At 46.4% G+C, this 27,073-nt stretch overlaps 1 protein-coding gene across 1 annotated transcript; it reads left to right on the top strand.

The window, feature by feature from the left end:
* The first annotated feature begins 6,757 nt into the window (after positions 1 to 6,757).
* Positions 6,758 to 8,974, top strand: LOC103634046 (protein FAF-like, chloroplastic). Its single transcript, XM_008655674.4, has one exon. The coding sequence runs from the start codon at positions 7,471 to 7,473 to the stop codon at positions 8,614 to 8,616; it is 1,146 nt and encodes a 381-aa protein (XP_008653896.1). The 5' UTR covers positions 6,758 to 7,470; the 3' UTR covers positions 8,617 to 8,974.
* The last annotated feature ends 18,099 nt before the right edge of the window (positions 8,975 to 27,073 follow it).

The following is a 27,073-nucleotide window of genomic DNA, read 5'->3' as shown; positions in this document are numbered from 1 at the left end:
GCCATTTCCCTCCTTTCTTTCTCACAAGCACAGGGTTGGCAAGCCATTCGGGATGGAATACCTCTTTGATGAACCCTACCGCCATTAGCTTGTGGATCTCCTCGCCTATGGCTCTGCGCTTTTCTTCGTCGAATCGGCGCAGAGGCTGCTTCACGGGTCGGGCTCCAGCTCGGATATCCAGCGAGTGCTCGGCGACATCCCTCGGTATGTCGGGCATGTCCGAGGGAATCCACGCGAAAACGTCGGCGTTCGCGCGGAGAAAGTCGACGAGCACTGCTTCCTATTTGGGATCGAGCTCGGAGCCGATCCGGATCTGCTTGGAGGCGTCGCTGCTGGGGTCGAGGGGGACGGACTTAACCGTCTCCGCTGGCTCGAAGTTGCCGGCGTGGCGCTTCACGTCTTGCACCTCCTTAGAGAGGCTCTCCAGGTCGGCGACGAGGGCCTTGGATTCGGCGAGGGCCTCGGCGTACTCCACGCACTCCACGTCGCATTCGAACGCGTGTCGGTACGTGGGGCCGACGGTGATGACCCCGTTGGGGCCCGGCATCTTGAGCTTGAGGTAGGTGTAGTTGGGGACGACCATGAACTCCACGTCCCGTCCTTTCCCCGTGCGGCCAACCTTCTATAAGAGGGCCCTGGTCCTTCCTTTTATAGGCGCAAGGAGAGGATCCAGGTGTACAATGGGGGGTGTAGCAGTGTGCTAACGTGTCTAGCGGAGGAGAGCTAGCGCCCTAAGTACATGCCATCGTGGCAGCCGGAGAGGTTTTGGCACCCAGTTCGTGTGGTGTCGTGGCCGTCGGAGGAGCGCTGGAGCCTGGCGGAAGGACAGCTGTCGGGGCTGTCGAGTCTTTGCTGACGTCCTCTTGCTTTCGTAAGGGGGCTGAGAGCCGCCGTCATCATAGAGCGTGCGGGGCGCCATCATTACTTGTCTGGCGGAGCGAGCCAGATGGGACGCCGGTCTTGTTCCTCGTAGCCTGAGTCAGCTTGGGGTAGGGTAATGATGGCGCCTCCTGTTGACGTGGTCGGTCCGTGCCCTAGGTTGGGCGATGTGGAGGCTCCTCCGAGGTTGGGGTCGAGTCTGTCTTTCGAGGCCGAGGTCGAGTCCGAGCCCCTGGGTTGAGCGAGGCGGAGACCGTCGGCTGAGGCCAGAGCTGAGTCCAAGCCCTAGGGTCGGGCGAAGCGGAGTTCGTCGTCTTCCGGGGCTGAGCCCGAGTCCGAGCCCTGGGGTCGGGTGGAGCGAAGTTCGTCGTCTTCAGGGGCTGAGCCCGAGTCCGAGCCCTGAGTCGGGCGGAGCGGAGTTCGTCGTCTTCCGGGGCTGAGCCCGAGTCCGAGCCCTGGGGTCGGGCGGAGCGGAGTTCGTCATCTTCCGGGGCTGAGCCCGAGTCCGAGGCCTGGGTCGGGCGGAGCGGAGTTCGTCGTCTTCCGGGGCTGAGCCCGAGTCCGAGCCCTGGGGTCGGGCGGAGCGGAGTTTCCTATGGCGCCTGAGGTCGGGCCTGGCTGCTTGTCAGCCTCACTCTGTGGAGTGGCACATCAATCGGAGCGGCGCAGGCGGCGCTGTCCTCTTGTCAGACCGGTCAGTGGAGCGGCGAAGTGACTGCGGTCACTTCGGCTCTGTCGACCGGAGGGCGCGCGTCAGGATAAAGGTGTCAGGCCACCTCTGCATTAAATGCTCCTGCGATTTGGTCGGTCGGCGTGGCGATTTGGCCTAGGTTGCTTCTTGGCGAAGACTGGGCCTCAGGCGAGCCGAAGGTGTGTCCGTTGCTGGAGGGGGCCTCGGGCGAGACGTAGATCCTCCGGGGTCGGCTGCCCGCTGCCCTTGCCCGAGGCTGGGCTCGGGCGAGGCGTGATCGAGTCCCTCAAATGGACCGATCCTTGACTTGGTCGCACCCATCAGGCCTTTACAGCTTTGTGCTGATAGGGGTTACCAGCTGAGAATTAGGAGTGTTGAGGGTACCCCTAATTATGGTCCCCGACACTTCATACATACTTTAATCTTTATCTGTTCGTGAAGAGTACTTGTAGTTTGTCGTATATGTTTTTTTTCATGAAAATGTTTAGTTTTTCTCTTTTGTATCACACACCTCGATCCATGCGTGTTTCACATGGAAATGAGTATGCCAATTGCTTCATGCATACATATCCTAAATGCATACCATGACCATGAGCTAGTTTTTTTGCCCTATACTGACAATGGTAAAAGTGGATAACTTAGGACCACACTGATTTGGGATTTTTTTTCTCTTAATAATGAAAGAGTTTAGTAATTGTAAAGTACATTTAAGTGGGTTTTATGTTATTTTTTTTGTAATAATAAGCGATGTGGACAATAATCATATGCAAATTTAGAGCGGTACCTAATTTCATGATGGCACAAGTAATGATTTGAACGCAAGTTTAGGGGTTCTTTTTTACGTTTTTATAGGTTGGTAATAAGTCGTTGTAACTGATTCTAGCACAGTACGTACCACGTGGGATATTTCTTAACCTTCAATTAGTAATGGATATGTAGTAGTACGGTGTGTCTATGGATTAATACACTAGCCTGTTTTTGTTTCTGTTTAAACATCATATTTTTGAGAGAGAGATGTATGACAGGTATGGCTAGACGAAATGCTCGTGGCTCGCTCGGTTCATGGTCAGCTCGGCTCGGCTTGGATCGGCTCGTTTGAATTTTTTCACGAGCTGAACTGACATCTTAGCTCGGTTCGTTAATGAGCCAGCTCGCGATCTAAACGAGCTACCATATTCCAGCAAAACGAAACTATATGCATATCATTTACAGAATAATTGATGAACATGTTATATATATGTGAGGTGTATATGGCTTATGAATTAAACTAATGATTAATGAACTATGTCTATGTGTTAATTTGCATATCATTTACAGAATAATTGATGAACATGTTATATATATGTGAGGTGTATATGGCTTATGAATTAAACTAATGATTAATGAACTATATCTATGTGTTAATTTGCATATCATTTACAGAATAATTGATGAACATGTTATATATATGTGAGGTGTATATGGCTTATGAATTAAACTAATGATTAATGAACTATATCTATGTGTTAATTTGGTCTATGCAAATATAATTATGGGTTAAACTGATGAACATGTATGTGAATTGTGAATTAATGAGTGATGAATTATGCTAATTTGGTGTTATATTGACGTGGTTTGTGAAACTATGAGTATAATTACTATTTTCTATTGTTAAATTAGTTTAAAATTAACTAAAAATAATTATTATGTACATTTTATTTTTTTCTGCTCTGGTTCGCGACCTAAACGAGCCAGCTCGAACTCGTAAACGAGCCGAGCCGAGCGACTCTGTGGCTCGTTACCTTAACGAGCCGAGCCGAGCTGGCTCGTTATCCACCCCTAATGACTGGGAACCTTCAATATGTTGACGTCACGCTACATGTTCTTGCTGAAAGCATCTCGTTGCAGTTTCTAGCGTTTTCTTGGGTTGGGTCCGTCGAAACTCTAGTGCGGACGACTGTTGAATCAGACTGCTCTGAGCTACTACTACGTACGTCGGAATCTTTTAAAACGGGAGGAGATGGATGCTAGTACAACTGTACCGTTATTCTTCCAGCCGAGATGAAGGGGACAGCAGGCACCGCACCGCACCAACAGAGCAAACAAAAAGCGTGCGCGCGCGCGCGCGTTAGCGTTCTGTCTGTCATCTGTGGAGCCACGAGCACGAACAATAGTACGTACGAGCGTGGATCGCCATGTCTGCGAGATCGTGTCGTAGATGTATCTAGCTTTTGTGACGAGTGCTTACAAAGTTTACAAATACTGTCGTGTCAAAAGTAAAGGTACCAAAACTGTACTGTACGGTATTTTGTTTTTACACTATGGTTAGCTCTTGGGGGTTGCCAAAGGAGAAAAGGAGGACGAACAGAGCTACTCCACTCCACAGCAGTAGTACTACGTGGTACCGGACTCCTCGTACTCCACTTTATTTCACGCACGCCTACACTACAGTCACACACACGCGAGCGAGTCCTCCCTGCCTAGCTAAGCTACGCTAGCTGCTGCACAGAAAAGCAGTGTCCGGCGGTTACCCGGCTGGTGCACCGGCCTGTCAATAGCTGCTAGCTAGCTGTGTGCGGGCGTAGTAGGCTCGTGGCGACCTCTGGTTGGTCAGTCCCGCAGCCCGTCGCTCTTCCACACACGCACAAGCACAACCTCCGGGCTCTTTCCATCCTCCATCACCTCGCCGGCCGGCAAATCAAACAGCGCGTTACGGTCTTACGGATGGAGGAGAAATCAAGTGCTTTTTCCGCTCGCTCCTCACACATGACACACACGCCCAACGTGCGTTCCACCGAGAACTAACCGGAAAAAAAAAGAGTGCGTTCCACCGAGAACTAACCGGAAAAAAAAGAGTACTCGACAGCTCACAATATCGTCCCCCTCGTCCCCATAAAATCTAACCTCTGTCAAGATGGAGGAGACGGTACAATTCTAGGTCCCCTTTGCTAGAACTTTTTACGGTTCAACTTGTCTGACACAAATATAACTTAATATATTAATAGGTTATTTAGTTTGGATTTTGATACTATGCTCTTTTCCAAAAGTTTAGATATAAGTATATCTTAAATTTATAGGGTGGGACGGTGCAAATTTATGTTATGTATCTGCAATTTATGACACGTTCTTCGACTCGCTCATCTATAATAATAGAAAATATAGCACGTAAAATATCACATCGTATGACCAACTATATACAACTCTATTATATATAAAACAATATTATCTTAATTGATCTATGTGTAAATTACGATTATTAGAATGAAATCTAATTCCAACAGCCGTAGAAAAGCGCGCCAACTCTCCCGTTCCATCCTAGTGCTCAGTGCTCACACGCGCCCGTGCATGCATAACGCACAAGCGTCGCAGAGCTTTTCCAGCGGCCTGATAAAAAAATTTCTCGCGTGTTTCCTTTTCTCGGTTCTCAGGGGCCTCATGTTGCACGGCAACTTGGGGTCACGGGAGTACGGGACGTGGGGTTTGACGAGTATACGGAGAGCGACCGGCCCCCATGCAGGTTTTTTAGGGAAAGCTCTTCTTCCGGCGCCATGAAAGTTCACAAGGACGTTCCACGGTTGTGGGGATGCACCAAGGTAAGGAGAATTGCTTTCGACAGATGTGGCAAGGCGGAACGGGTAGGCGAAGGCGGCACTAATAGCTAGCCATTTCCCATCTCCGTCCGTAACGAAGGTAAGAAAGGCGGGGGGCCGGCAGGCACAGGCGCACCGCGCACCGGCCGGGGCGCTCTGGCCGGCGCTGGCTCGCGGACGTTGGCACACACCACCAGCTCAGGCGCCACCCGGCAGGCACGTTGCCGCGCGACACGTACGCCAGCTGGGGGCTGGCGTGAAGCGTGGCGCGTCGCAGCACACTGGTGAACCTGCAGCGTATGCGTCGTAGACCCAAGTTCCGGAAAAATGAACCGAAGATACAGTAGCTCCTCAGCGCAACCACTCGGCCACCGAACTCTTTCTTCCCCTCCTCGTTGTCCGTCCGTCCCACACTCGCCGGTGCACCCTCGCCGCGGCGCGGCATATCCGGCCCACTCCGGCGCGCCGAATGGCGGCATCGATCCAGTCGCTCGCGTGCAGAGGATGCGTGGACTGCGGGGTCGCGCGCGGAGGAAGAAGGCGCCGCGCTGGAGACCTGGAACGGGCGAATCCCGCCGCCCGGCCCCCGGCGCAGCGCCCCGCGCGGCAGGAGGATTCGCAGCGTGGCAGGGTGAACGTTGCGGCGTTGCAGTGCGTGGGGACAAGAGGCTTTATTCCGGGGTATTTGGAACCTGCTCGGCACAGGGCGTGGCATGGATAGTTGGATCCTTCTGCGCTGCGCGCTAACCGGGGCATTTGTCTCGCACGCACAGGCACAGGCAGGCACACTATGCTCCGAGCGGGACATGCCAGGAACGGAATTCTACCGTTTCTTTCACAGGTAGGATAATTGGATCCATTCAAGTACGTACGTATTGCTAGCTACCTAGATCTGTCGTCTTCTCGAGCCATGCATGCGCGGTTGAATTTGTAGAGAGCTCTACCAGATATATAGTTGCACTTTTCATCGAAATAAAAGTGGAGTTATAGCATACGATCTTAAAGGAGAATCATAAAACCCCCAGTTTTTATCGGAGTCGATCTCCACGGCAAAAAAAATAATCCTTTAAAAACCAAAGAAGAATGACGAAGGGATGGCCACACACACAAAAAAAAATGATTGCCAAGGTGGCGGAAGATACGCATGGTTACTCTTGGAACTTGGGAGCATCTACGCCATACGCATGATCTGTTCGAAATCAGAAACGCAGCGGTAACCAATTTGATGGCCCGTTTTCTTTCTTCCATTCCTTCTTCGTTTCTCTCCCACTTGAATCTACTGTAAATTTAAAGACCATCTGGACTATGGTCTGTTCACTTGGCTTTAATCTATACGGGTATCTACTGTGTTTTATCGTTCAGCAGCAGTGTAACGCAAAAGTATTGAGCGAGAAATTTATGTTCTAATTAGCCAGCAACAAGCCACAGCCCCCCACAGCTAGACCAAAACCAGACAGGGAAAATGTCAAGTTACTTATATACAAGGCCTTGATAAGTAGAAACGGATAAACCACACCATTTTGTATTGCGGACAGTGTGTGCCACAAGGGAATCACTTCCAGATGAGTACAACTTAACAATACATTTCTCTCCATAAAGTTTCGTTTTCAACGGTTTTTTTTTTTTGAAATGCCCGAATGGAGTGCGCATATGTCACCGAGGGGCCCTCAGAAAGGCGAAGGTATTTGTCCTCCCCATGCTAGTGGGTGGCAGTGGTGGGTGTGGGTGTGCGGTGAGCAGAGAGAGGCTCTGGGGCTCTGGGCCGGTGAGCCCGAGCGCTCCCCCTCGGCGCCCTACAAATACCCCGCCGCTGCCGCTCCTCTTCTTATCGTGTGACCTCCCCCGATCTGGAGCTGAAGTGCTTGACGCCTTCCGCTTCCACTTCCACGGCAGCACGAGCCTTCTTCTCCTTCTCGCTTAGCGGCTATAGCGCCAGCCAAAGGAGAAGTCTGCGGGCGAGTGCGATAGATAGACACAGAGAAACCGATAGATCATCAAAAAACGAGCGAAAAAATCGGTCCAAACCCCAGGCCGGACGCGCGTTAGAGTCTCCAAAGCTTATCCTTCCATCCACTCCCCGCAGCCAGCTTCTCTTCTCGTTCCCGGTTATATTAATAACGCGGCGGCGTGCTCTGCTTCCTCCGGTTTGCTCTGCCCTGCTTCCTAAACACAAACGCGCTCTGCACCAAGAACTATATACAACGTAGAAACTAGCCGCGCCGTCACTCCCTTTTGTGGCAACCTGCAGCACGCACTTGCTGAGACAGGGGTAGCCTTGCTATAGGCTAGCTAGTGTCACTTGCCGAGGACAAGCAAGCAGGCCGGGGAGACATGGCACTGACAGTGTTCGAGACCACCGAGCAGCAGCTCCTCCCGTGCCAGCAGGCCGTCGAGCAGGGCGCTGGCGATGGCGGGGCCGCCGCTGCGGGCGCCGAGAAGGCTACCGTCACGCTGAAGGAGACGGACCGCGGCGGCGACGACGACCGGCCGGAGAGGGACGACATATGGAACATGATTCAGGCGCAGAAGCCGCCGCCGCCCGCCGCGCCCAGGCAGGCGCCGTACGTGCACCCGCTCGTGCGCCGCTCGTCCAGCCTGCTCACCCAGAAGAGCCTGGAGATCTGCACCGAGAGCCTGGGCTCGGAGACCGGCTCGGACGGCTTCTCCGACGCCGACGGCTCCGCGACCGAGCACTCGTGCCAGGGCTCCGACGACGAGCGCGGGGAGGGGGAGGAGGAGGAGGAGGAGGTGGTGGCCCAACGCGCGGCCCCGCCCAGGGCGTTCCCGCCGCCGCTGCCGTCCCTGGCGCGGCGCAAGGTGGAGTCTACCATGGAGATGAGGCAGAAGCGCCAGGACGGCCGCCTGCTCGTCAAGGTCGTGCCCGTGGCGTCGTCCACCCTGTTCCGCGCGCAGCGCCGCGGCGGCCGCCTTCTCCTGTCGTTCGCGGACACGGCCGCCCCCGCGCCCGCGCCCGCCTCGGATGAGCCGGAGACCGAGCAGCAGGCCGACGAGGAGGACGACGAGGAGGACGAGGTCGAGGTCGTGGACAGGGGCACCGTGGTGGAGGTGAAGGTGAGCGCGCAGCCGCAGGCGCGCAGCGGGAGGGGCCCGCGGGTGCACCGCTCCGCGCTCGTCATCAACAAGTTCGTGGGCGCCGAGCCGGTCACCTCCTGCGAGATCGACGGCGACGGCGACGGCGCCACGGCTCCGCAGCACCCGGTGGCCAGGCGCTCCACTGGGTCCACCACCACAGCGGTCGCGGCCCTGGCAGCGGCCTCGGCGCTGAGCGCGGCCGCAGCGCCGCCGGACAGTGGCGACGACGCCGTCCCCGGCGCCACGTGCGGCGAGAACAAGCTCCTGATGACGGCGAAGCGGCACAGCAGCAAGGAGGAGCTGATGAAGCACATGCGCCGGTGCAGCGGCCAGCTCAGCCCGTCGCTTTTCGTCTGGGAGGGGTGCATCGCAACCTCCTCCTGAACGCCGCACCGCAGCCCAGTCCACGCGCCCGCCATCGCCCATCCGTTCCGTTCCATGCATGCTTTCGACCTGCTGCTGTTTGTTTGCTCTGTTGGTTTTGTAACGTTCGTAACGTAGTGCTGTCGTTGTTGCTCGCAAGTGATGATCGTCACGTCACGTGATTGGCTTAGCTGTGTGTGTGAGAGAGGTGAGGGAGGGACAGAGAGCTAGCACTATTGGTTTGGCATGCCACCTTGTGCGTGCCCTGCTTATTGCATCTACTACTCTACCACCATTTTACATTTGCATTTGCACGCTGCTGCTGCTGCTGCTTCTAGTGACCGTTGTTCAGTAATAAGATGGACTATCTTATGGCCAATTGTCTGTGTTTTTTTATGGATCGGAGTCAGTGCATGATTCTCTTTAATTATATAATTGATCGATAACAAGCTGGCCGCGACGGCTTCCTGGAAATGGAATAGAACAAAGACTGATGTTGTGCCAGATTGGAGACTATACTAGTAGCTATCAGATGACAAGTTAGTTCTCATGATCGATTAAGAAGATTTCGTCTCACGAAGATAATGAACGAGGTCAGGTAATTAGTAGTCTCCTATCGACCATATAAACGATAGACGATACTCCGTCTGTTTTTGAAAAAAAAAGATATAACTATATAACTTTGGTTAAGTTAATAGTAAATATTATTAAAACAATATATATTAACTAGACCTAATATTACTTTATAATTAAATAAATATTATTTATCTTGTACTATAACTATTAGTATTTATGTGACCTTGGTCAAACTTCAAATCATTTAAAATTTTTTTGATAAAGAGAGTATATGAAACATCTATCTCTGAGTGGATAGTTATCCTGAGGAGATTCTTGGAAATATTTTTTAAGAAAAAACAAATAGTGCAAGGAATATATCCACATACGTATACTGGGTAATTGGGATAACCATCGGTTTGAGCATGGACGCAGCGGGGTACTCTACAGCGCGGAGATCTGAAGATAAGCATATCAGCGATATATATAATGCCATCAATTCAGTTGAAATCTTTTACATACTGTTCTCAATCGATTTATCTCCATTCTTTAAAATATGTGTTTAGTTAAAACTTTAGTTTAAGTACATCATCTTCTGTTGTAGCCCATGCGTCGTGATCATAAATCTAGACGTCATAAATTGTTTTATCTAGATTCTAAATTGAAATTTTTAGTGTTCGCAGTATTTTTATTTAAAAAATAAGATTTTTATTTTATTTTATTAAATATACATATTTTATGGATGCACTCTTAGTTAACATGATCACATAAGAAGTTATTTAACATGTTGAATTTCCTTACCGGAATATTTTGTCTAATTAGTATTTTTTATTAAAATAAACAAATAAAATTACCTAAAGAAACACAACTTACTTAAGGTATTCTCACGAAGTATTAACATCGTTCTAAATTAACTACCGATGTTAGAAACATAGAAACATATATTTACCACTCTTACATGCACGTATGTTTTGGTCTATGGGGTGGCGCATATTATATATATGTTTATTACTCTCAACTAGCTTTTTATGTATTGACCGTGGTAGATGTGGGTACTTCAAATATTAAGACAAACTTCAGGATTATAGTGATAGATGTTAGTAACATAGAATTTTGAGGAGAAAATTTAATGGCAACGGTAGATTTTATTGATGCCAATTTAGGAGTTACTTCGTGAATTGCTATGGTCTATTTATATCAAATTAGTAGACTTTGTTTTAACAAAATATAAAAATATGAGTGTTCTATTGATTATGTGAGTATGAATGTGGAGCTAATAACCAAGGTTTGAATCCTCGATTTCACAATTATAATTTTTTTTTAGCATAAAGCATGGAGGAAAAAGATGACACACAACGACCTGTATAAACTAAACTGGTCCATATTATATTAATAATAATATCGAAACCAGCCCTCACGTTTGTGAAGAAGGTCTAAAAATATGAGATTAATCTAAAAGTAGAAGAATATGCATCGTTGGATTTCAGGAACATCTAAGGGTCTATATTTGACCAAAGAATTCACATTGCATGTTTTTTCCTCTTTTCATAACCATTTTTAAAACAAAAAACCTTAACGTGCCTTTTTGGTGGTTTGCTTCCTTACCGTGTCTCCTTTTTTTTTGCTTTCTTACCCGTTTCAAAATTAAATAAGAAAGAGATTTTAGGTCCTTCAATCTCATCCGATTTTGTGGCTCCCAAACTAGCCTTTAAAGCACTATGTGTCGTTCGTGTCTGTTTTTCCTGGTTCCCATTTCGTGACTATAATGATATACCAAGCTAACCAAATAACTCAATGATAGCAGCATGTCGTCATAACAGAAATTGCATGAGCACTAAATATGAGTAAAATAAAAAGAAAGAGGAGAAATCCTTAAAGAAAAGATTTGGTTGATGGTGTGCATAGTTCATGCATATAAATATATTTGAAAACATCAGGTGGAAAATTGCAGTCAGATAAATAACTATTTTTAAAAAATATATATATGTAAAATATCTAATGTTTGCAATAAAAAAACTAGCTGCCGTGCTATTTGCAAGGGTCGCCTTGTTAGTTATGTATTATAATGTCATACATGAAAATTTTCAATCTCGGTTTAGGAGTTACTTTATATTTTGTTACTAATACTAGTATTGGTGGATAATTTAGATGTTGATTTCGAGATCACTTTATTTTTTTTATACTTGCATAGGTGGTGGTGGGTATATATGTAGTTTAGACGTGGGGTTACTATATATTTTACAATGAAAAAGATGAACGATGTTGATGACGGGCAAGGACGGTCTGTTACTATTTATGTTTATTCGTGCGTTTACCTTGTTGTGTAGGGACTAGCGCAACATAGATTAGCAGTTGATGGCTGTAAAGTCGTTACAGGCACTACTGAAATTGAGGCAGACAAAGATGATTCTGAATGGCCAAAAGCCGTTGCTTGGCCGACCAAAGAAAAAGTGATTAGCATGGCAGAAAGTAGCAGGAAAAAAAAGGGGGGGGGGGGTGTAGGGAATAATATCATTGTGTCTTCCCTAGTTCGTAGTCCTGAAATGGTCATCAGCCACCAAAGATTATTCACTTTGAACCAACTGATTTTTTTTATAAAAAAAGAGCCACAAATCGAGATGCCGAATTCACCAATGCGCTACGTTTTCAGTGACACTGAGGAACAGTTTATCAGGGAGCGAGGGGGGAAACGCCGAAACGGCATCGGAATCGGAATGAGAAGCAGAATGGGGATTTGAATGCTGCGGCCTGCGAGAGGGAGCGGAGTGGAATGGAATGTCCCCCGCAGGTGCCACCCCTACGAGCCGTCCAAAACCAGGTCGAAATTTACGCCGCCAAAAGGGCCACGAAATCCAGAAAACCCCAGAGGAATAAAGGGCTCTCCGCTTGGGGGGCCGGGTGATGAGAGGTGGATATATATCTTTTCATGTCGGTTTCGGCCTCTGTGGGTAAGAGTGGTGGGGGGTGACGCTAATCTCCACGCGCGCGCGGCTCGCTCGCGTCCGGTCCGGCGCTCCGCTACGGGATGCATGTGCGAGTGTATGCCTGCTGCCTGCATGCGAGATTCCGACGGCGACGCAAGAGTTATCTGGAACTCGACGGCCGCAGCTAGCCGGCGGCCCAACCAGTTCTTTCTCCGGAGATGACAGCAAAAAGACCTGGATTCGGATGCTTCACGGCCGGGGGCTGTCACTCCCCGCTCTCCCCGGCCGGTGATGCGATCGAAGAGAGCAGAGCAATCCAACGGGCCTGTCCATTTCCAAAGCAAATTCCGAGACATACATATATGCCGGCGGGGGCCAAGTTGCATGCGCTCGCGTGGCGTGGCGTGGCGCTTTCGAATTTAATTTCGATCAGGAGCAGGACGACGACGAGCCTTGCTCTTGCTATCGAGCACGACGATATTATTCCATGCAGCGGCGCAATATGCTAACCCACATTACAGGCTAGACACAGCAGGTTTAGCATGGCTCTGTATGTAATACGTAAAATGGACAGCCATGGTTTTGGTTTCGCTAGCTTCGAGGTCAAAAGGGTATTAACATAATTGACCTTTTAATCACGTACGTACGTCGACCATGGCCAGGCTGGATTCGAAAAAAAAAAGAGGCTACTTACGGTATATATGTGTATAAACTATGCCACAAAAAAAAACTTTGCTTTGCAGGGGGCTTAATGGGGGAGGGAATATATCTGAAAGGGACGGAGCGACAGACGGGAGAGATTGCGTAAGGGCTAAGTGACGCCTTTCGACGGCGAGCTTTTTTTGGGGGGGCTGCAGTTGTGTTGAGAGCAACGTCAGACAGACAGAGAGTAACGGATGGCGATAACGAACTCCTCGGAACAGTGTAGTGTAGCGGCAGGGATGGTTTTTGGAAAGCTGGGTTTTTATTTTATTTTCTTCTGGAAACAAATTAAGGCCGGCATGCTATGCTACTACTGAGTGCTGGCCAGGCCATCAGTGACGGATGCACAGGAGGAGCACCTAGTCCTACGCAGGAGGACAGATCGAGCCCCGGCCGGCTGGTTGCACGTACTTATTACTACTAGTGATATAAAAGCGAGGAGGGACAGGATCTAACATCTAATTGCCTGTACGTACTGAATATATGTCTTGGTCGTCCTGGTGTGGAGTTGACCAGAGGCCGGCGACATCATGTGACGCAATTGTCCAGCCTGAAAAGGCCAACATTATCAACACCGTATACCTTTTCTGCCGTTGGTAACAAACAAAAGAATAATACTGTAGTAGTTTTTTTATAAAAAAAATAAAAGTGACTAGATGTGAAAGGTAATGTTCGTCACGAGAATAAAAAAAAACGCACTGATAATAGCTAGAAGGTAGTAGGGCAGGTTTGTGGGAATCAGCCTTGGAGCAATATTACTCATCAGTAGTGCATGCATGCATGCATGCCCCGTTAGTTACCATGCAGTAACAACAGTCTGGTCGTGTTGGTTATGTTCGTGTGTCACGCACGTTGTTGTAGTGTAGGGCAAGGTTTGTGTGATACAGAGATACGTGTACTGTACGTACTCGAGAGGGAAAAAAATAAAACAATCTGGTTATGTACGAGCCAAAACAAAACTAGCTAGCCCCGGGCCATGAAAAGGCGCGGGCCCAAAAGGCGATTAATAATAATAATAAAAAGAGAGAGAAAGAAAGACAGAAGCTGGGGGCAGGGAGCGTGTGATGCAAAGCGGAACAGAAAAGGAGAATCACGAATGCTAATGACGGGAAAAAGGAGGAACCTTATGCCTCCGATCCGATGCTGCTGTCCACCTGCTTTTCTTTCCTTTTTTCTTGCTGCCAAATTCCAGCCGAATAAACACTGTTCCATTTATATATATACTTGAAGATAAAGAACGTACCACCATCTTGCATGGGGTTTGACATTCTCTTGTATTGTTTGTTACAGTGTTGATTAATTTTGGTGGTGGTGTCCGTATTGTAACCCAGGCGATGTATATATGTCAGCTGGCTCCAAGGAAGGAATAATAATCCTTTTTCATGCATGGTGACGGGAGGAACATGTGCGGCTCTGAGCTCATCGTCCAACACCTGTGTGCGCCGCTTTGTGCTATTGTCTCGCACCAGGACAGATGAGAACAAGCACTGAGATGATCACGTCGTCTTTACGTACCTGGCGCGGCTAATGGCAAAGCTTTATGGTTTCCGCGATCGTCGTCCCGGCGGCCGGCCGGCGTTTGGGGGAATATGAGATGAGATCCACGGATGGATCGTGCGTGATTACGTGCAGGTCAGTTGTCTGGCCACCAATGCAATCTTCCCGGTGGTTGGCTGGCTGGCGCGCGGCCTTTCTTGGCTGCCGGCCGGGCTGGGCTGATGCAACCGTACGTGGTCCCCCGTTGATCTCCCAGGGGTCTCACAATAATGGCGGCCTTTCGGGCCAGCTGCTTTGCCTTGTGTGCTGCCAAAAAGATGCTCCGAGACTGGGTCTCGCAGGGTGCTCCTCCACTCCACCCCGTTGTCCATGCTGTCCACTCCCCGCCACTCCTTTTTTTTTTGGGTAGTGTATACTGTAAAGTATAGGGTATCGGGCCTGATGGATCCTATGCTCAAATGATAATGAATCTAAACACACCTGTAATTTTAATTTGGAACGGAGGTTGATTAGCTCCTTGTTGTGTAGAATCAATTATACACACGACGAAAATAACCAAACTTTTGCAAAGTTCTAGTTTTTTGTTTTGTAATTTCGGAAGGAGACGAAAGCGTTGATTAGCTCTGCCTTTAATAATATTCAATAACATCGCTAGCTAAAACATAACCAACCTAGTTTATAAGGGGGAAAAACCTATATACGACCAACACGAATCGCCAGTGAGTACTGAATACTACGCAACTAAACTACGGTATATAGCATGTCCTAGAACGACGACTCCGATTCGGCAACTGGGGTGGGGGCAAGCTTTTCGTAAAAGTATCGATTCACTTCTATTTGCTGGCTGGAGGAGGAGTACTTTAAAGGTAGGTCAGGGATCCTGATTTCCCCGAAATGACCTTATTATCAGCATTGAGCTATAATTAAGCAACCAAGTAGTACCTAGGCTACCAGTTGATGTATAAATAAATTATTAACAAACGCATAATAACACGACATCATTTTCCACTAATTAAGTCGGCCTCCATCTAAAGCGCGCGACGCCGACGACTGCCATAAGCGCCAGTGGCCTGGCCCCCTCGCCCTAGTGCGGACTTACCTCGCCCCCGAGCCCACCATCTTTCCAAAAAAAAGGCAGATTGAGAGAGGGATTGCATTGCAGCGACCAGCGAGGTCGAGCGCCCCGCCCACTTGCTCGTGCGCGACGGCAGCTTACCGGCACCTGACATGTGTGCGTGTGTGTGTGTGAGCAAAGCTACGTACAGATCACTCGACACTACGGGAGAAAAAGCTCCAAATAATGTGTGCCTTTAATTCCTTTTTTGCGTGCATCACATCATGCATGTGGTGCAATATGTTTTCCGGCAGTCTCCTATAGTAAGCCAAAGCCACAGCCATGGCACCAACCAACTAGAGCCAACCATCGATCGCGCGTCGGTGTCCGTGTTTATTTTCCAACACGTACACGTCCGCGCAACGCAAGGGGCCCCCCACCGCGTGACGAACGCGCGCACGACGATGGGTCTTTGCGTCTGCGGGAGGCCCACGGTGCGTGCTGCTGCTGGTCCTGCCCCGGCCGGTCCGCGGGCACACCGGGAGAAGGCGATGGCTCATGCTCATGGCCTGTGTGCCCCCGTCTCGCTCGCACAAAAGGGGCTCAATAATTTCAGGGTCGGCGGCCGTCCCAAGCATGCCCTCCTGAGCTCCACTGTCATCGGGCTGGACGTATGGAGACAGCAGCGCGGCAGATGATGATGATGATGATAACGTTTCTAGAGGAAACAGCTTGTGCCTGCCTGTCTGCCTGCCTGCCCTACGCATGTCTCTTAGCCTTTTCTGGAGTTCCCATCTTCTGTAGAGGAAAGGGATTCCGAATTGAAACATCGGATATAACAGAATGCTGTCAATTCTGCTGCTCGCTTCGGCTTGTGTTGTCCTGCTCCTGCTGCTACAGCTGCAGCTTATACCTAATCAAACGTCGGGTTGGGCTTTAGTTGGCCCAAGCCCGATCCTAGTCTGATGTCGGCTCAAATATTTCAGCCCACACCCACTCGACGAACATTTTCAGTCGGGTTCAATTAACTCTCGGATTTTCATGTTAGATTAAGTCAACATAGCAGCATGTCCTGACTCTTACGTCCTATTTGGATCATTGGAATTGAATTTCATTCTAAAAATAGTAATTTAAGTATATATCAATTAAACTAATTCGATTTTATGCAAAATCTCTCTACTACTTCTTAAGAATAGAGTATAGGCGTCCAGCCGTCCACAGTGCACGGTTCTGCCCACTCCCCCGTCCCGCCAATCCGCCTCCCCCTTCCCCTAATCACGCGCCCTTGCCCCGCCGATCTGCGGCTGCCGCCCCCTGTCCCGCCGATCCGCAGCTGTCGCCTCCCCCAACCCCTAATCACGCGTGTCTCGCTCCCTGATAGTCGCCTAGAGGGGGGTGGATAGGCGAAACCTGAAAATTAAAACTTTATCCCCCAACTAGATCCCTTGATTAGTGGTTAGAACAAGATATATAATTATCGGAGTATAAAACTAAGTCCTTGCTTGTAAAGAGTATTGCTTTCAAATATTGCGGAATTGATAAATCAATACTACTAATAAGTCTATGAGAATAAAGCAAGAGGGCTTAGGCAAGAAGAGAAATAACACAAGTTTTCTCTTGCAATAAGTTGCTTCACTAAATGTGAATTTAACTTAAAGCAACACCAAATAGAATTAGCAAAGAGTAGTGCAAGAGAAACTTAGAAAGGGAAAGAACAAACAAATCACAAGCAATAAGCACACGAGACACGGGTGATTTGTTTTACCGAGGTTCGGCCCTCGAAGGCCTAGTCCCCGTTGAGGAGTCCACTTAAGGACGAGTCTTTTTCAACCCTTTCTCTCTCTCCACCGATCACACAAGGATCGGCGAGCTCTTCTTCTTTTCAAGGATCACTCTCGATCCAACAAGGACCACCACACTCTTTGGTATCTCTTGCTAGCTTTTACAAGCCTCCAAAACTTTGGAGGAAGTTCGATGGGAGTCAATACTTCACGCGCAAATGAACACAAAGATGTAGCACACACTATCTCTCAAGGAATCTCACAAGGCACTAGGGCTAAACTCAATTGAGTAGCTCTCAATTGCTTGCTCTCTCTTTTGTGGCACTTGTGTTGGTTGTAGTGGTCTAAATCTTGTGTATAGGATGGATCAATGAATATATGTGGTTGGGAGGGCTTGAGTATGTCAACTAGATGACTTGGAATGTTGCTTGGGCTCCCACACCTTGAAGTGGCCGGTTGGGGTGGTATTTATAGCCCTCAACCACCCATATAGCCGTTGGGGCGCATCTGCCAGAAATTGCACTGGCGGACGGTCCGCGGCTAGGGCCCGGACGGTCCACGACCCTCCAACGGTCGATTCTGACATCTTCAACGGATACTTCTGACAGATCAACGGTTAGATCAACGGCTATCTGCCTCGGTGACACCACGCGGACGGTCTGCCCTTGGTCCCGGACGGTCCGCGCCAGCTATATAATTCCTTTTGCTCAACTTGTCACCTTCGGGCTGAACCAGGTCTTCACCTGCGGACTGTCCGTGAATTATAGCCGGACGGTCCACGCGTTGTAGCTGGACGGTCCGCGGTTTAGTCGGACTATCCATGATTTATAGTTCCTGGTCGAAGTCAAAGTAGTGTCGCGGACGGTCCGCGCTTGGCCTGATTTTCCAAAAAAGCTTCTCCTGTCCGGAATAATCTACGGTATTCCGGAAAGTCGATTTCGTATAGTTGTAGATGAACCTTTGGCACCTGTAGAACATATAGTCTAGAGCAAACTAGTTAGTCCAATTATTTGTGTTGGGCAACTCAACCACCAAAATCAATTAGAAAAAAGGTGTAAGCCTAATTCCCTTTCAATCTCCCCCTTTTTGGTGATTGATGCCAACACAAACCAAAGCAAATATAGAGGTGCATAATTGAACTAGTTTGCATAATTGTAAGCGCAAAGGTTACTTTAGAATTGAGCCAATAGAAATCCTTATAAGATATGCATGGATGGTTTCTTTATAATTTTAACATTTTGGACCACGCTTGCACCACATGTTTTGTTTTTGCAAATTCTTTTGTAAATCCTTTTCAAAGTCTTTTGCAAATAGTCAAAGGTAGGAATTTTGAGAAGCATTTACTAGATTTGAAATTTTCTCCCCCTGTTTCAAATGATTTTCCTTTGACTGAACAAAACTTCCCCTTAATGAAATCCTCCTCTTAGTGTTCAAGAGGGTTTTGATATTGATTTTGAAGAGGGTATACCATTTTGAAATTATATTACAAGTAAGATACCAATTTGAAAATACTTCTTGAAAAACTAAAATTTTGAAATTGGTGGTGGTAAGGTCCTTTTGCTTTGGGCTAATACTTTCTCCCCCTTTGGCATGAATCGCCAAAAACGGATGAGTGGAATGTAAGCCCTCAATTAACTACTTTCTCCCCTTTGGCAAATAAAACATGAGTGAAGATTATACCAAAGACGGAGAGACGGTGGGATACAGGCAAAGAGTGGATAATACCAATGGAGTTGAGTGGAAGCGATGTCTTTGCCGAATACTCCATTTCCCTTTCAATCTAAGACTTTATACATGAGATGCTCATGAAAACATATTAGTCTTAGCCTTGGCACACAATGAAGATAAGAAATATGCAAATGTACCAAAGGAAAGAGACATGATTAAAAAGGATATGTCAATTATGCTTAAACAATTCTATACAATATAGATTGCTCCCCCTAAATATGTGCATAGAGAGGAAAACAAATTTTTGGTCTAAAATGCCAAGTGCACATAATTAGGTTAATGAGACCATGTCTATATCATAAAGAGTGTAAAGTGCATTGTGCCAAGGTATAGGTGTGATGCTCATGACAGTTTATGCACATATGAAAGCATGCTGTGAATATCTCAAGTATTTTCCCTTAAGGATTTCAAAGAGGCTTAAGGACCATCCACCTTTGGAACAAAGGCAGCTTATCCTCGTTACAAGGTTAAGCTTTAAGCTCTTTGACAATAAAATCACTTCACCCAGTTTAAACAAAGATGCAAGAATGAATGTTTGAGAAGTTAAACTAGGTATGAAGCAGGGTTTAATGCATGAACATGCTTTCTCTTCCTTTTATATAAGATATACAAGGAATGTAGGAAGATTTAGGTACATGAGATTGAGGAGTTTTACCTTTTTTGTACCTTTACATACGGATGCTCTCTTCATTGTGCTTTGTGCTTAGTCTTAGTTGCTTAAGACCTATACTTAAGACAATATATGGAAATATTTCGCACAGGAGAGAGTTCTTACAACTAGTGATCCATTTCTAAGTCATTGTTATTAGATATCAAGTAGATCACTAATTGCTCAAATATATCAAGAATTCTCCTTTTAACTTAGTGCATATCAAGATAGATGTTGATTGAAATTACCAATTGAGATTAAATTGAAATTACATGAGGTACTAAGAAGCATAAGTGATAATTGAAGTTATTCAATGATCATACAACAGATGCGATCAAAAGAACAACATAGGCATTAGATTTTCAAACAAGCTCATAAATAGGAGAATCCAATAGACATACTACTTTAATATTGAAAGCTACAATCCTTGACAAAAATGACATTATTTTACCAAGATGGATTGAAATGTAGTAGCATGCCTTATGAGAAACTTGTTCTCATACATGAGACAATGTGAGATTTCTAAGATAATGTGCTAGTCTCAAAATAATCAAGATATAGAAATAGGCTCCCCCTAGAGATATGCATCAAGAATGAAGGAAATGGGTGGATGCACTCACTTTTAAAAGCAAATAGGGAGAAGCACTATTTATCTCGATCAAGGCTTAAAAGATTTGCAATAAACAATCTTTGCCTAGTATTCTCATAATGAAAAGTTTTTGAATGCTTACAACCACACCATTGAATGTTTTGAAGATCTCATATCCAAGTAGGTGTTGTTGCTCTTGATGTCTTCTTTTTCATTTGAGTGTCCTCCCTTTATAGTTGACTCTTTTTCCTTCCAAACTTATTGAAAATACTCAAGAGAGATGTTAATAGCATAAGGGAGTAAAAGATGAATGATGATTTCTTTAGATAGAAAATAAAGACAATTCATCATCAATAGATCACACAAACATGAAGTAAAATCCTTGACATTAGTGCACATTACTTGAAAAGAGGAACATGCACTATTTAAACATTTGATCAAGCTTGGGAATTTACTTCTTCATATTGAATTTATTAATCATTACTTAAAAGCAAGTCAATATGAGAACATATATAGCTAAGGTATGAAATAGATTCTAATGGATAAGTGCATTAATGAGAATGAGATTGAATGCATATCTTAGCCAATTTAAGTTTAATAAAGAATCTATTTCTTCACAAAGATATAATTAGAGTGAACAATCATTGATGGGAACTAAATTAAAGAGATGAGTTCCCATACCTTTGCTTTGACTTTTCTTCCTTTTGGGTGAAGAGTACCCTTTGAGGCTTGTGGCTTTAACCTTGCACTTTCTCTCTTGTAGATTTTCATAAGTAGGCTCAAGAGAAATGTTAATAGCAACACAAGCACTAGTTTCCCTTTTTGTAATCATTTTTGATAAGGAATGAAAAGTGAATTACTAAAGCATGGAAACTTTAAAATATGAACTAGATTATTCCTTGAGGTATGCTTAGTTTTAACTTATGGAACAAGCATAGTAAGTTCTTAAGAATTACGGGAATAAATCTAATTCATAACATGGAGAGCGATAAATGTAGAAGAATCATATCCAATATAAGCAAGAAGCATAACAACATAAGTCATTGGATTGACTTTCCTTTTTATGTTAAATTACGCATTTCCAAAGAGAAAACGTATTCTCTAATAGTGAGACTACATGGGTTACTTAGATAAAAGCATTAGTCTCACTATTCTAGTTATAGAGAGAATCTTCCTTTTGTAGGTGTCGTAGGGATTTGAATTCCTATTGTGACACCCTATTCTTTTAAGAACTTGGAATATCTCTTTATATCTAGAATCATGGCAATAATAAGATAATAAGTGTAAAACATGCCATGGATTTCTTAATAATTTAAAACATGTAGATTGCCACAGTATAGAAATGATGAATGTACAATCTACCATATGGGAGGAATATCTTCAAAGAATGGTGACATAATTTTAAGAACATTTTAAGTGCTTCCTTTTCTAGGTAACTACACAATACACATAAGAAATGATAATTTAAGATATTTGCACTTAAAAGAATAATTGTTACCATCCTTTGGCTTTCCTTCATGTTGTAGGTCTTGACTTTTCGACATGGGATTAGTTCTTTGTTTCCTACAACATCAATATCTTCCAGAGATGATATGAGTTTTAGACATAATAATTTGAAATAACCTTGGGTCAATCTTGGATATGTAGATCATTGTAGATTGATAGCTTGAGTTAAGTTGAATTGACTTGACTCTCTCAAGCACCCAAAGTTTCATATCATCTCCTTCTCCTGCAAAGCTTGTCAAGCATGTTTTGGTACCCATCGCTTGATGGATCCATTATGGTTAGTCAACAAAGATCTAGGAACCCAAATGTCCTTTGTGCTAGCGCTTGGCAAATTCATTGTCTTTCTAGCACAAGTTACAATTTTGGGTTGCCTAGTTATATATGAATCAAATGACAAGCTATGAGTGGAGGAGTTACCAATGGGACAATCCTTGCATTGATGTCCCTTTTCCCGGCATGTGTAGCATAGGCGTTTTCCAAGTTTTGAAGATTTCTTCTTTCCTTGTTTGTTGCTTGCTACATGGTTAGTAAAAACTTTCTTTTCTAACCCTATGCCCTTTTGTTTTAAATGGGGACAAGATTTAATAAAGTGTCCCTTCTTTGAACATTTAAAACAAAGTTTATCATCCTTGTTAATAATCAAGCCATTTTTAATATAGGGACATGATCTAATCAAGTGCCCCTCTTCAAATCATTCACTACACTTCTTGATTCTATTTGTATGAAGTGTAACTTGATTATTACCTTGGATGTTACCTTTTATGGAGGCATGGTTGAGGCTTTTAGAAGAGGTATTGATTTTCTTCTTTTGCTTCCTCCTCTTGGCAATCCTCAAGTCCTTGACATTTTCTTCAAGGGATTTAGTGCATGCCTCGGTTGTTCCCGTCTCAAGCTTCTTCACCATGTGATCACGGTTATCTTGAGAAGGTTGAGCAATGCATTTCCCTTTTAGTTGAGTCAAGCTCATTTTTAGCCTCTCATTTTATTCTTTGAGCTTTTGATATGTATCATCGTTTGCTCTTGCAAATTCAAGCTCAAAGGAAGATTTGCTTGTCGACGGACAACAAGCATTAGCACATGGTAATATAGTTTCAATTTGAATACATGTGTAAAAGTGAGGTTGTTGGGATTTTAAGTTTTCTATCACAACCTCATGAGTAATATCTAATATGATATGATCATCCATAAGATTTTCATGAGAGCATAGGAGCATATCATATTTTTCTTGAAAAGCTAGATTTTCAACTTTTAGCTTTTCTACCTGGTCCTTAAGCAAGGTATTCCTATTTACTAATTGAGCGATACAATGTAAAGCGTTATCTTGCTCAATTGAAATAGTTTCATACCTTTGGACCAAATCAACATGAGAGCACTTTAGCTCCTCATGTTCTTTAGTCAACTCGTCAAAGTGTAGCATTTTCATGGAGAGAACATCTTCTATCCTTTGACGAGCTTCGCTTTGCTCTCTCGCTCTTTCTAGAAGTTTGAGCATGACCGCCTTATCCTCTTGGCTTAGGCGAGCGTAGAGTTGCATGAAGCTTCTTTCTTCCTCATTATCCTTGTTTGTGCTTCCGCTATCATTTTCATTAGCCACACAACACATGTGGGAATCGAAATGGGAAGACAAACCTTTTGGAGAGGTGGATTCATCGTTTGGTCTCCATCGATCATTTTCTTCTTCTTCCTTGCAATGATTAGTATCACAAACACCAAAGGAAGTAGAAGCACAAAATGAACTATCATGTTTGGACTTATCAAATTTAGTTTTAATTCTAGTCCAAATATTATGCACATCACAAATAGGTTTATCATATTTTATTATGAAAGCATGATAATCTTCTTTGCTAAGGGATTTACTTAAGATGTCATAAGCTAGATAGTTTAAGCGAATACATCTTAAATCTTCTTCGGAGGCATTTTCCCTAGCATAGTTAGGAGGAATAATACTCTTCTCTAAAATTTGTTCTAATTGTGGATCTATGATTCTAAAGGCATTTATTACTCTAGTGGACCATGAATCATAATTAGAACAATCGGAAAGTAATATCTCAAGAGTTACCTCCTTGTTCTCCTTCGGAGTTGTCTTCTTGTTCTTTTGGGATCTTCTACGAGCCATCACTTCGAGTTGTTAGACTCAAGATGAAGTGCCTAGCTCTGATACCAATTGATAGTCGCCTAGAGGGGGGGGTGGATAGGCGAAACCTGAAAATTAAAACTTTATCCCCCAACTAGATCCCTTGATTAGTGGTTAGAACAAGATATATAATTATCGGAGTATAAAACTAAGTCCTTGCTTGTAAAGAGTATTGCTTTCAAATAATGCGGAATTGATAAATCAATACTACTAATAAGTCTATGAGAATAAAGCAAGAGGGCTTAGGCAAGAAGAGAAATAACACAAGTTTTCTCTTGCAATAAGTTGCTTCACTAAATGTGAATTTAACTTAAAGCAACACCAAATAGAATTAGCAAAGAGTAGTGCAAGAGAAACTTAGAAAGGGAAAGAACAAACAAATCACAAGCAATAAGCACACGAGACACGGGTGATTTGTTTTACCGAGGTTCGGCCCTCGAAGGCCTAGTCCCCGTTGAGGAGTCCACTTAAGGACGAGTCTTTTTCAACCCTTTCCCTCTCTCCACCGATCACACAAGGATCGGCGAGCTCTTCATCTTTTCAAGGATCACTCTCGATCCCACAAGGACCACCACACTCTTTGGTGTCTCTTGCTAGCTTTTACAAGCCTCCAAAACTTTGGAGGAAGTTCGATGGGAGTCAATACTCCACGCGCAAATGAACACAAAGATGTAGCACACACTATCTCTCAAGGAATCTCACAAGGCACTAGGGCTAAACTCAATTGAGTAGCTCTCAATTGCTTGCTCTCTCTTTTGTGGCACTTGTGTTGGTTGTAGTGGTCTAAATCTTGTGTATAGGATGGATCAATGAATATATGTGGTTGGGAGGGCTTGAGTATGTCAACTAGATGACTTGGAATGTTGCTTGGGCTCCCACACCTTGAAGTGGCCGGTTGGGGTGGTATTTATAGCCCTCAACCACCCATATAGCCGTTGGGGCGCATCTGCCAGAAATTGCACTGGCGGACGGTCCGCGGCTAGGGCCCGGACGGTCCGCGACCCTCCAACGGTCGATTCTGACATCTTCAACGGATACTTCTGACAGATCAACGGTTAGATCAACGGCTATCTGCCTCGGTGACACCACGCGGACGGTCTGCCCTTGGTCCCGGACGGTCCGCGCCAGCTATATAATTCCTTTTGCTCAACTTGTCACCTTCGGGCTGAACCAGGTCTTCACCTGCGGACTGTCCGTGAATTATAGCCGGACGGTCCGCGCGTTGTAGCTGGACGGTCCGCGGTTTAGTCGGACTATCCATGATTTATAGTTCCTGGTCGAAGTCAAAGTAGTGTCGCGGACGGTCCGCCGCAAGGGCCTAGACGGTCCGCGCTTGGCCTGATTTTCCAAAAAAGCTTCTCCTGTCCGAAATAATCTACGGTATTCCGGACAGTCGATTTAGTATAGTTGTAGATGAACCTTTGGGACCTGTAGAACATATAGTCTAGAGCAAACTAGTTAGTCCAATTATTTATATTGGGCAACTCAACCACCAAAATCAATTAGGAAAAAGGTGTAAGCCTAATTCCCTTTCACCCCCGCCGATCCGCGGATCGGCTCTGCTCCAACACTCCTTCGTCCCTGAGTTTTCTCTCGATTCCAACTACCCGCCGCTGATTGGATCTTCCCTGCACCGCCGCCAGGCTTGCCCCGCACGAGTTCCTCCATGCGACACGGGCTCCATCCGTGCCATCGTCAGCAATGCCTCCTACGGCACCGACGCGGTGCTAGTCAACGTGGATCCGGCCTCCCCATGCCTTCATCAACTTTCCCTCCTCCTCGTCGCCATCGCGCCTGTCGGTACCCTGAATCAGGAGTACCCCTTACTACAAGTATGAAGACGCGGTGTCGTACGTCGTTCCTTAGCCACACGGTGAATAGCGCTCGTCCCCACCACATGGGCAGATCAAGGGGCACCATACGACAAGGAATGATGATACATCCAGCATGTGTCAGTCGAGTCAGACCTCCGCAAGGGAGCGCCGGACCCCTGTACGCACAACCCAGACCCCCAATTGTGGCCCGGGACTCTCGAGTAAGCGTCGGGTCCCTTGGATGGGGTCCAGATCCCTCCGAGTAAGGTCGAGGCCGCAACAAGGTCCCGGGACAGGGGAAACCTTGGCATGAGCAAGGGTCCGGAGCTGACACGTGGCCGGGCTTTACTCTGCACATGCGCTCCCCGCTCAGGCGGAGACCTGATGCGGCCACGTGGCTCGTTGCCCATGACGTAAGCCATCGGGCGAAGCCTGACGTAAGGCCCCAAGACCGCGCGGACTCTGCATTTATTACGGAAAGGACGCGCCACCTATCCACCCTGCTGACAAGCGATGTGCCCCCTCAGCATTTATTGCGTCCTGTCCACTCCACTGGCAGACGGCGCCAGGGCCATCCTGCGGACGGCGCACCTGTCCAGTCCATTGTCAAACAGTACGCCTGTGCTGCGCGGCGCACTAATCTCATCATCCCATGTACGAGAAGCTCCCCTGCGCGCCGAGGATGCGCAGATCTCGGGTGTCAAGGCATAAGAAGATTGCCCCAGCAGCAAATATTAGTAGCTCCAAGTACTACTTCCGCGATGTTCCTGGGCCCACATGTCGAGGCTCAACACTCTTGTACATGCCCCCCTTAGCTATAAAAGGGGAGGCATCAACGTTAGAAGGACTCAGACTCAACACAAACTCTCAATTCTCAAGCTTCCACAGCAATCCAACACACAGTGGAGTAGGGTGTTACGCTCCGGTGGCCCGAACCACTCTAAACCATCGCGTGTTCATGTGCTTGATGTTCGCTTAGCAGGACAGGCAAAACACTTAAGGTTTTTGCTTAAGGTTTTTGCTTGTTTCCTCGCTCAGCATGATGGTGCAAATCGTTGAGCACCGCGCCGAGACATCAACGGATTTCCTGGTGGAGGAAGAAGTTGTTTCTTCCATGCCATAGGTTTCCGATCGTCCAGTGCGGGGCACTACTGCTGTGCATGCTGCACGGCAGCATACAACTGCACAGACATCCCGGACTCCGTCGACAGCAGCTCCGGGAGCGTTGTCAGCAGCCAGGGAGTTGCTGCGACACCCTCCAAACTCCACGGCCTCACCAGGGGCCATGAAGTAGTGGCGGGACGATGTCGACCGACTGCTCGGTATGGCACATTCTACCTCGACCAAGTCGAGGTCACGGTCATCCCGGCGCCAACATGAGGCGTCGGCGCCTGTGCGCTCACCCTCAGTAAGGGGCACACAGACCAACTGAAAGGGAAATAGGCTTACACCTTTTCCCAAATTGATTTTGGTGGTTGAAATGTCCAACACAAATAATTGGACTAACTAGTTTGCTCTAGATTATGAGTTCTACAGGTGCCAAAG

Source organism: Zea mays, chromosome 1 (assembly GCF_902167145.1).
Source record: "Zea mays cultivar B73 chromosome 1, Zm-B73-REFERENCE-NAM-5.0, whole genome shotgun sequence".
Classification (NCBI taxonomy): Eukaryota; Viridiplantae; Streptophyta; class Magnoliopsida; order Poales; family Poaceae; genus Zea; species Zea mays.
This window is presented reverse-complemented; position numbering and strand designations above follow the sequence as displayed.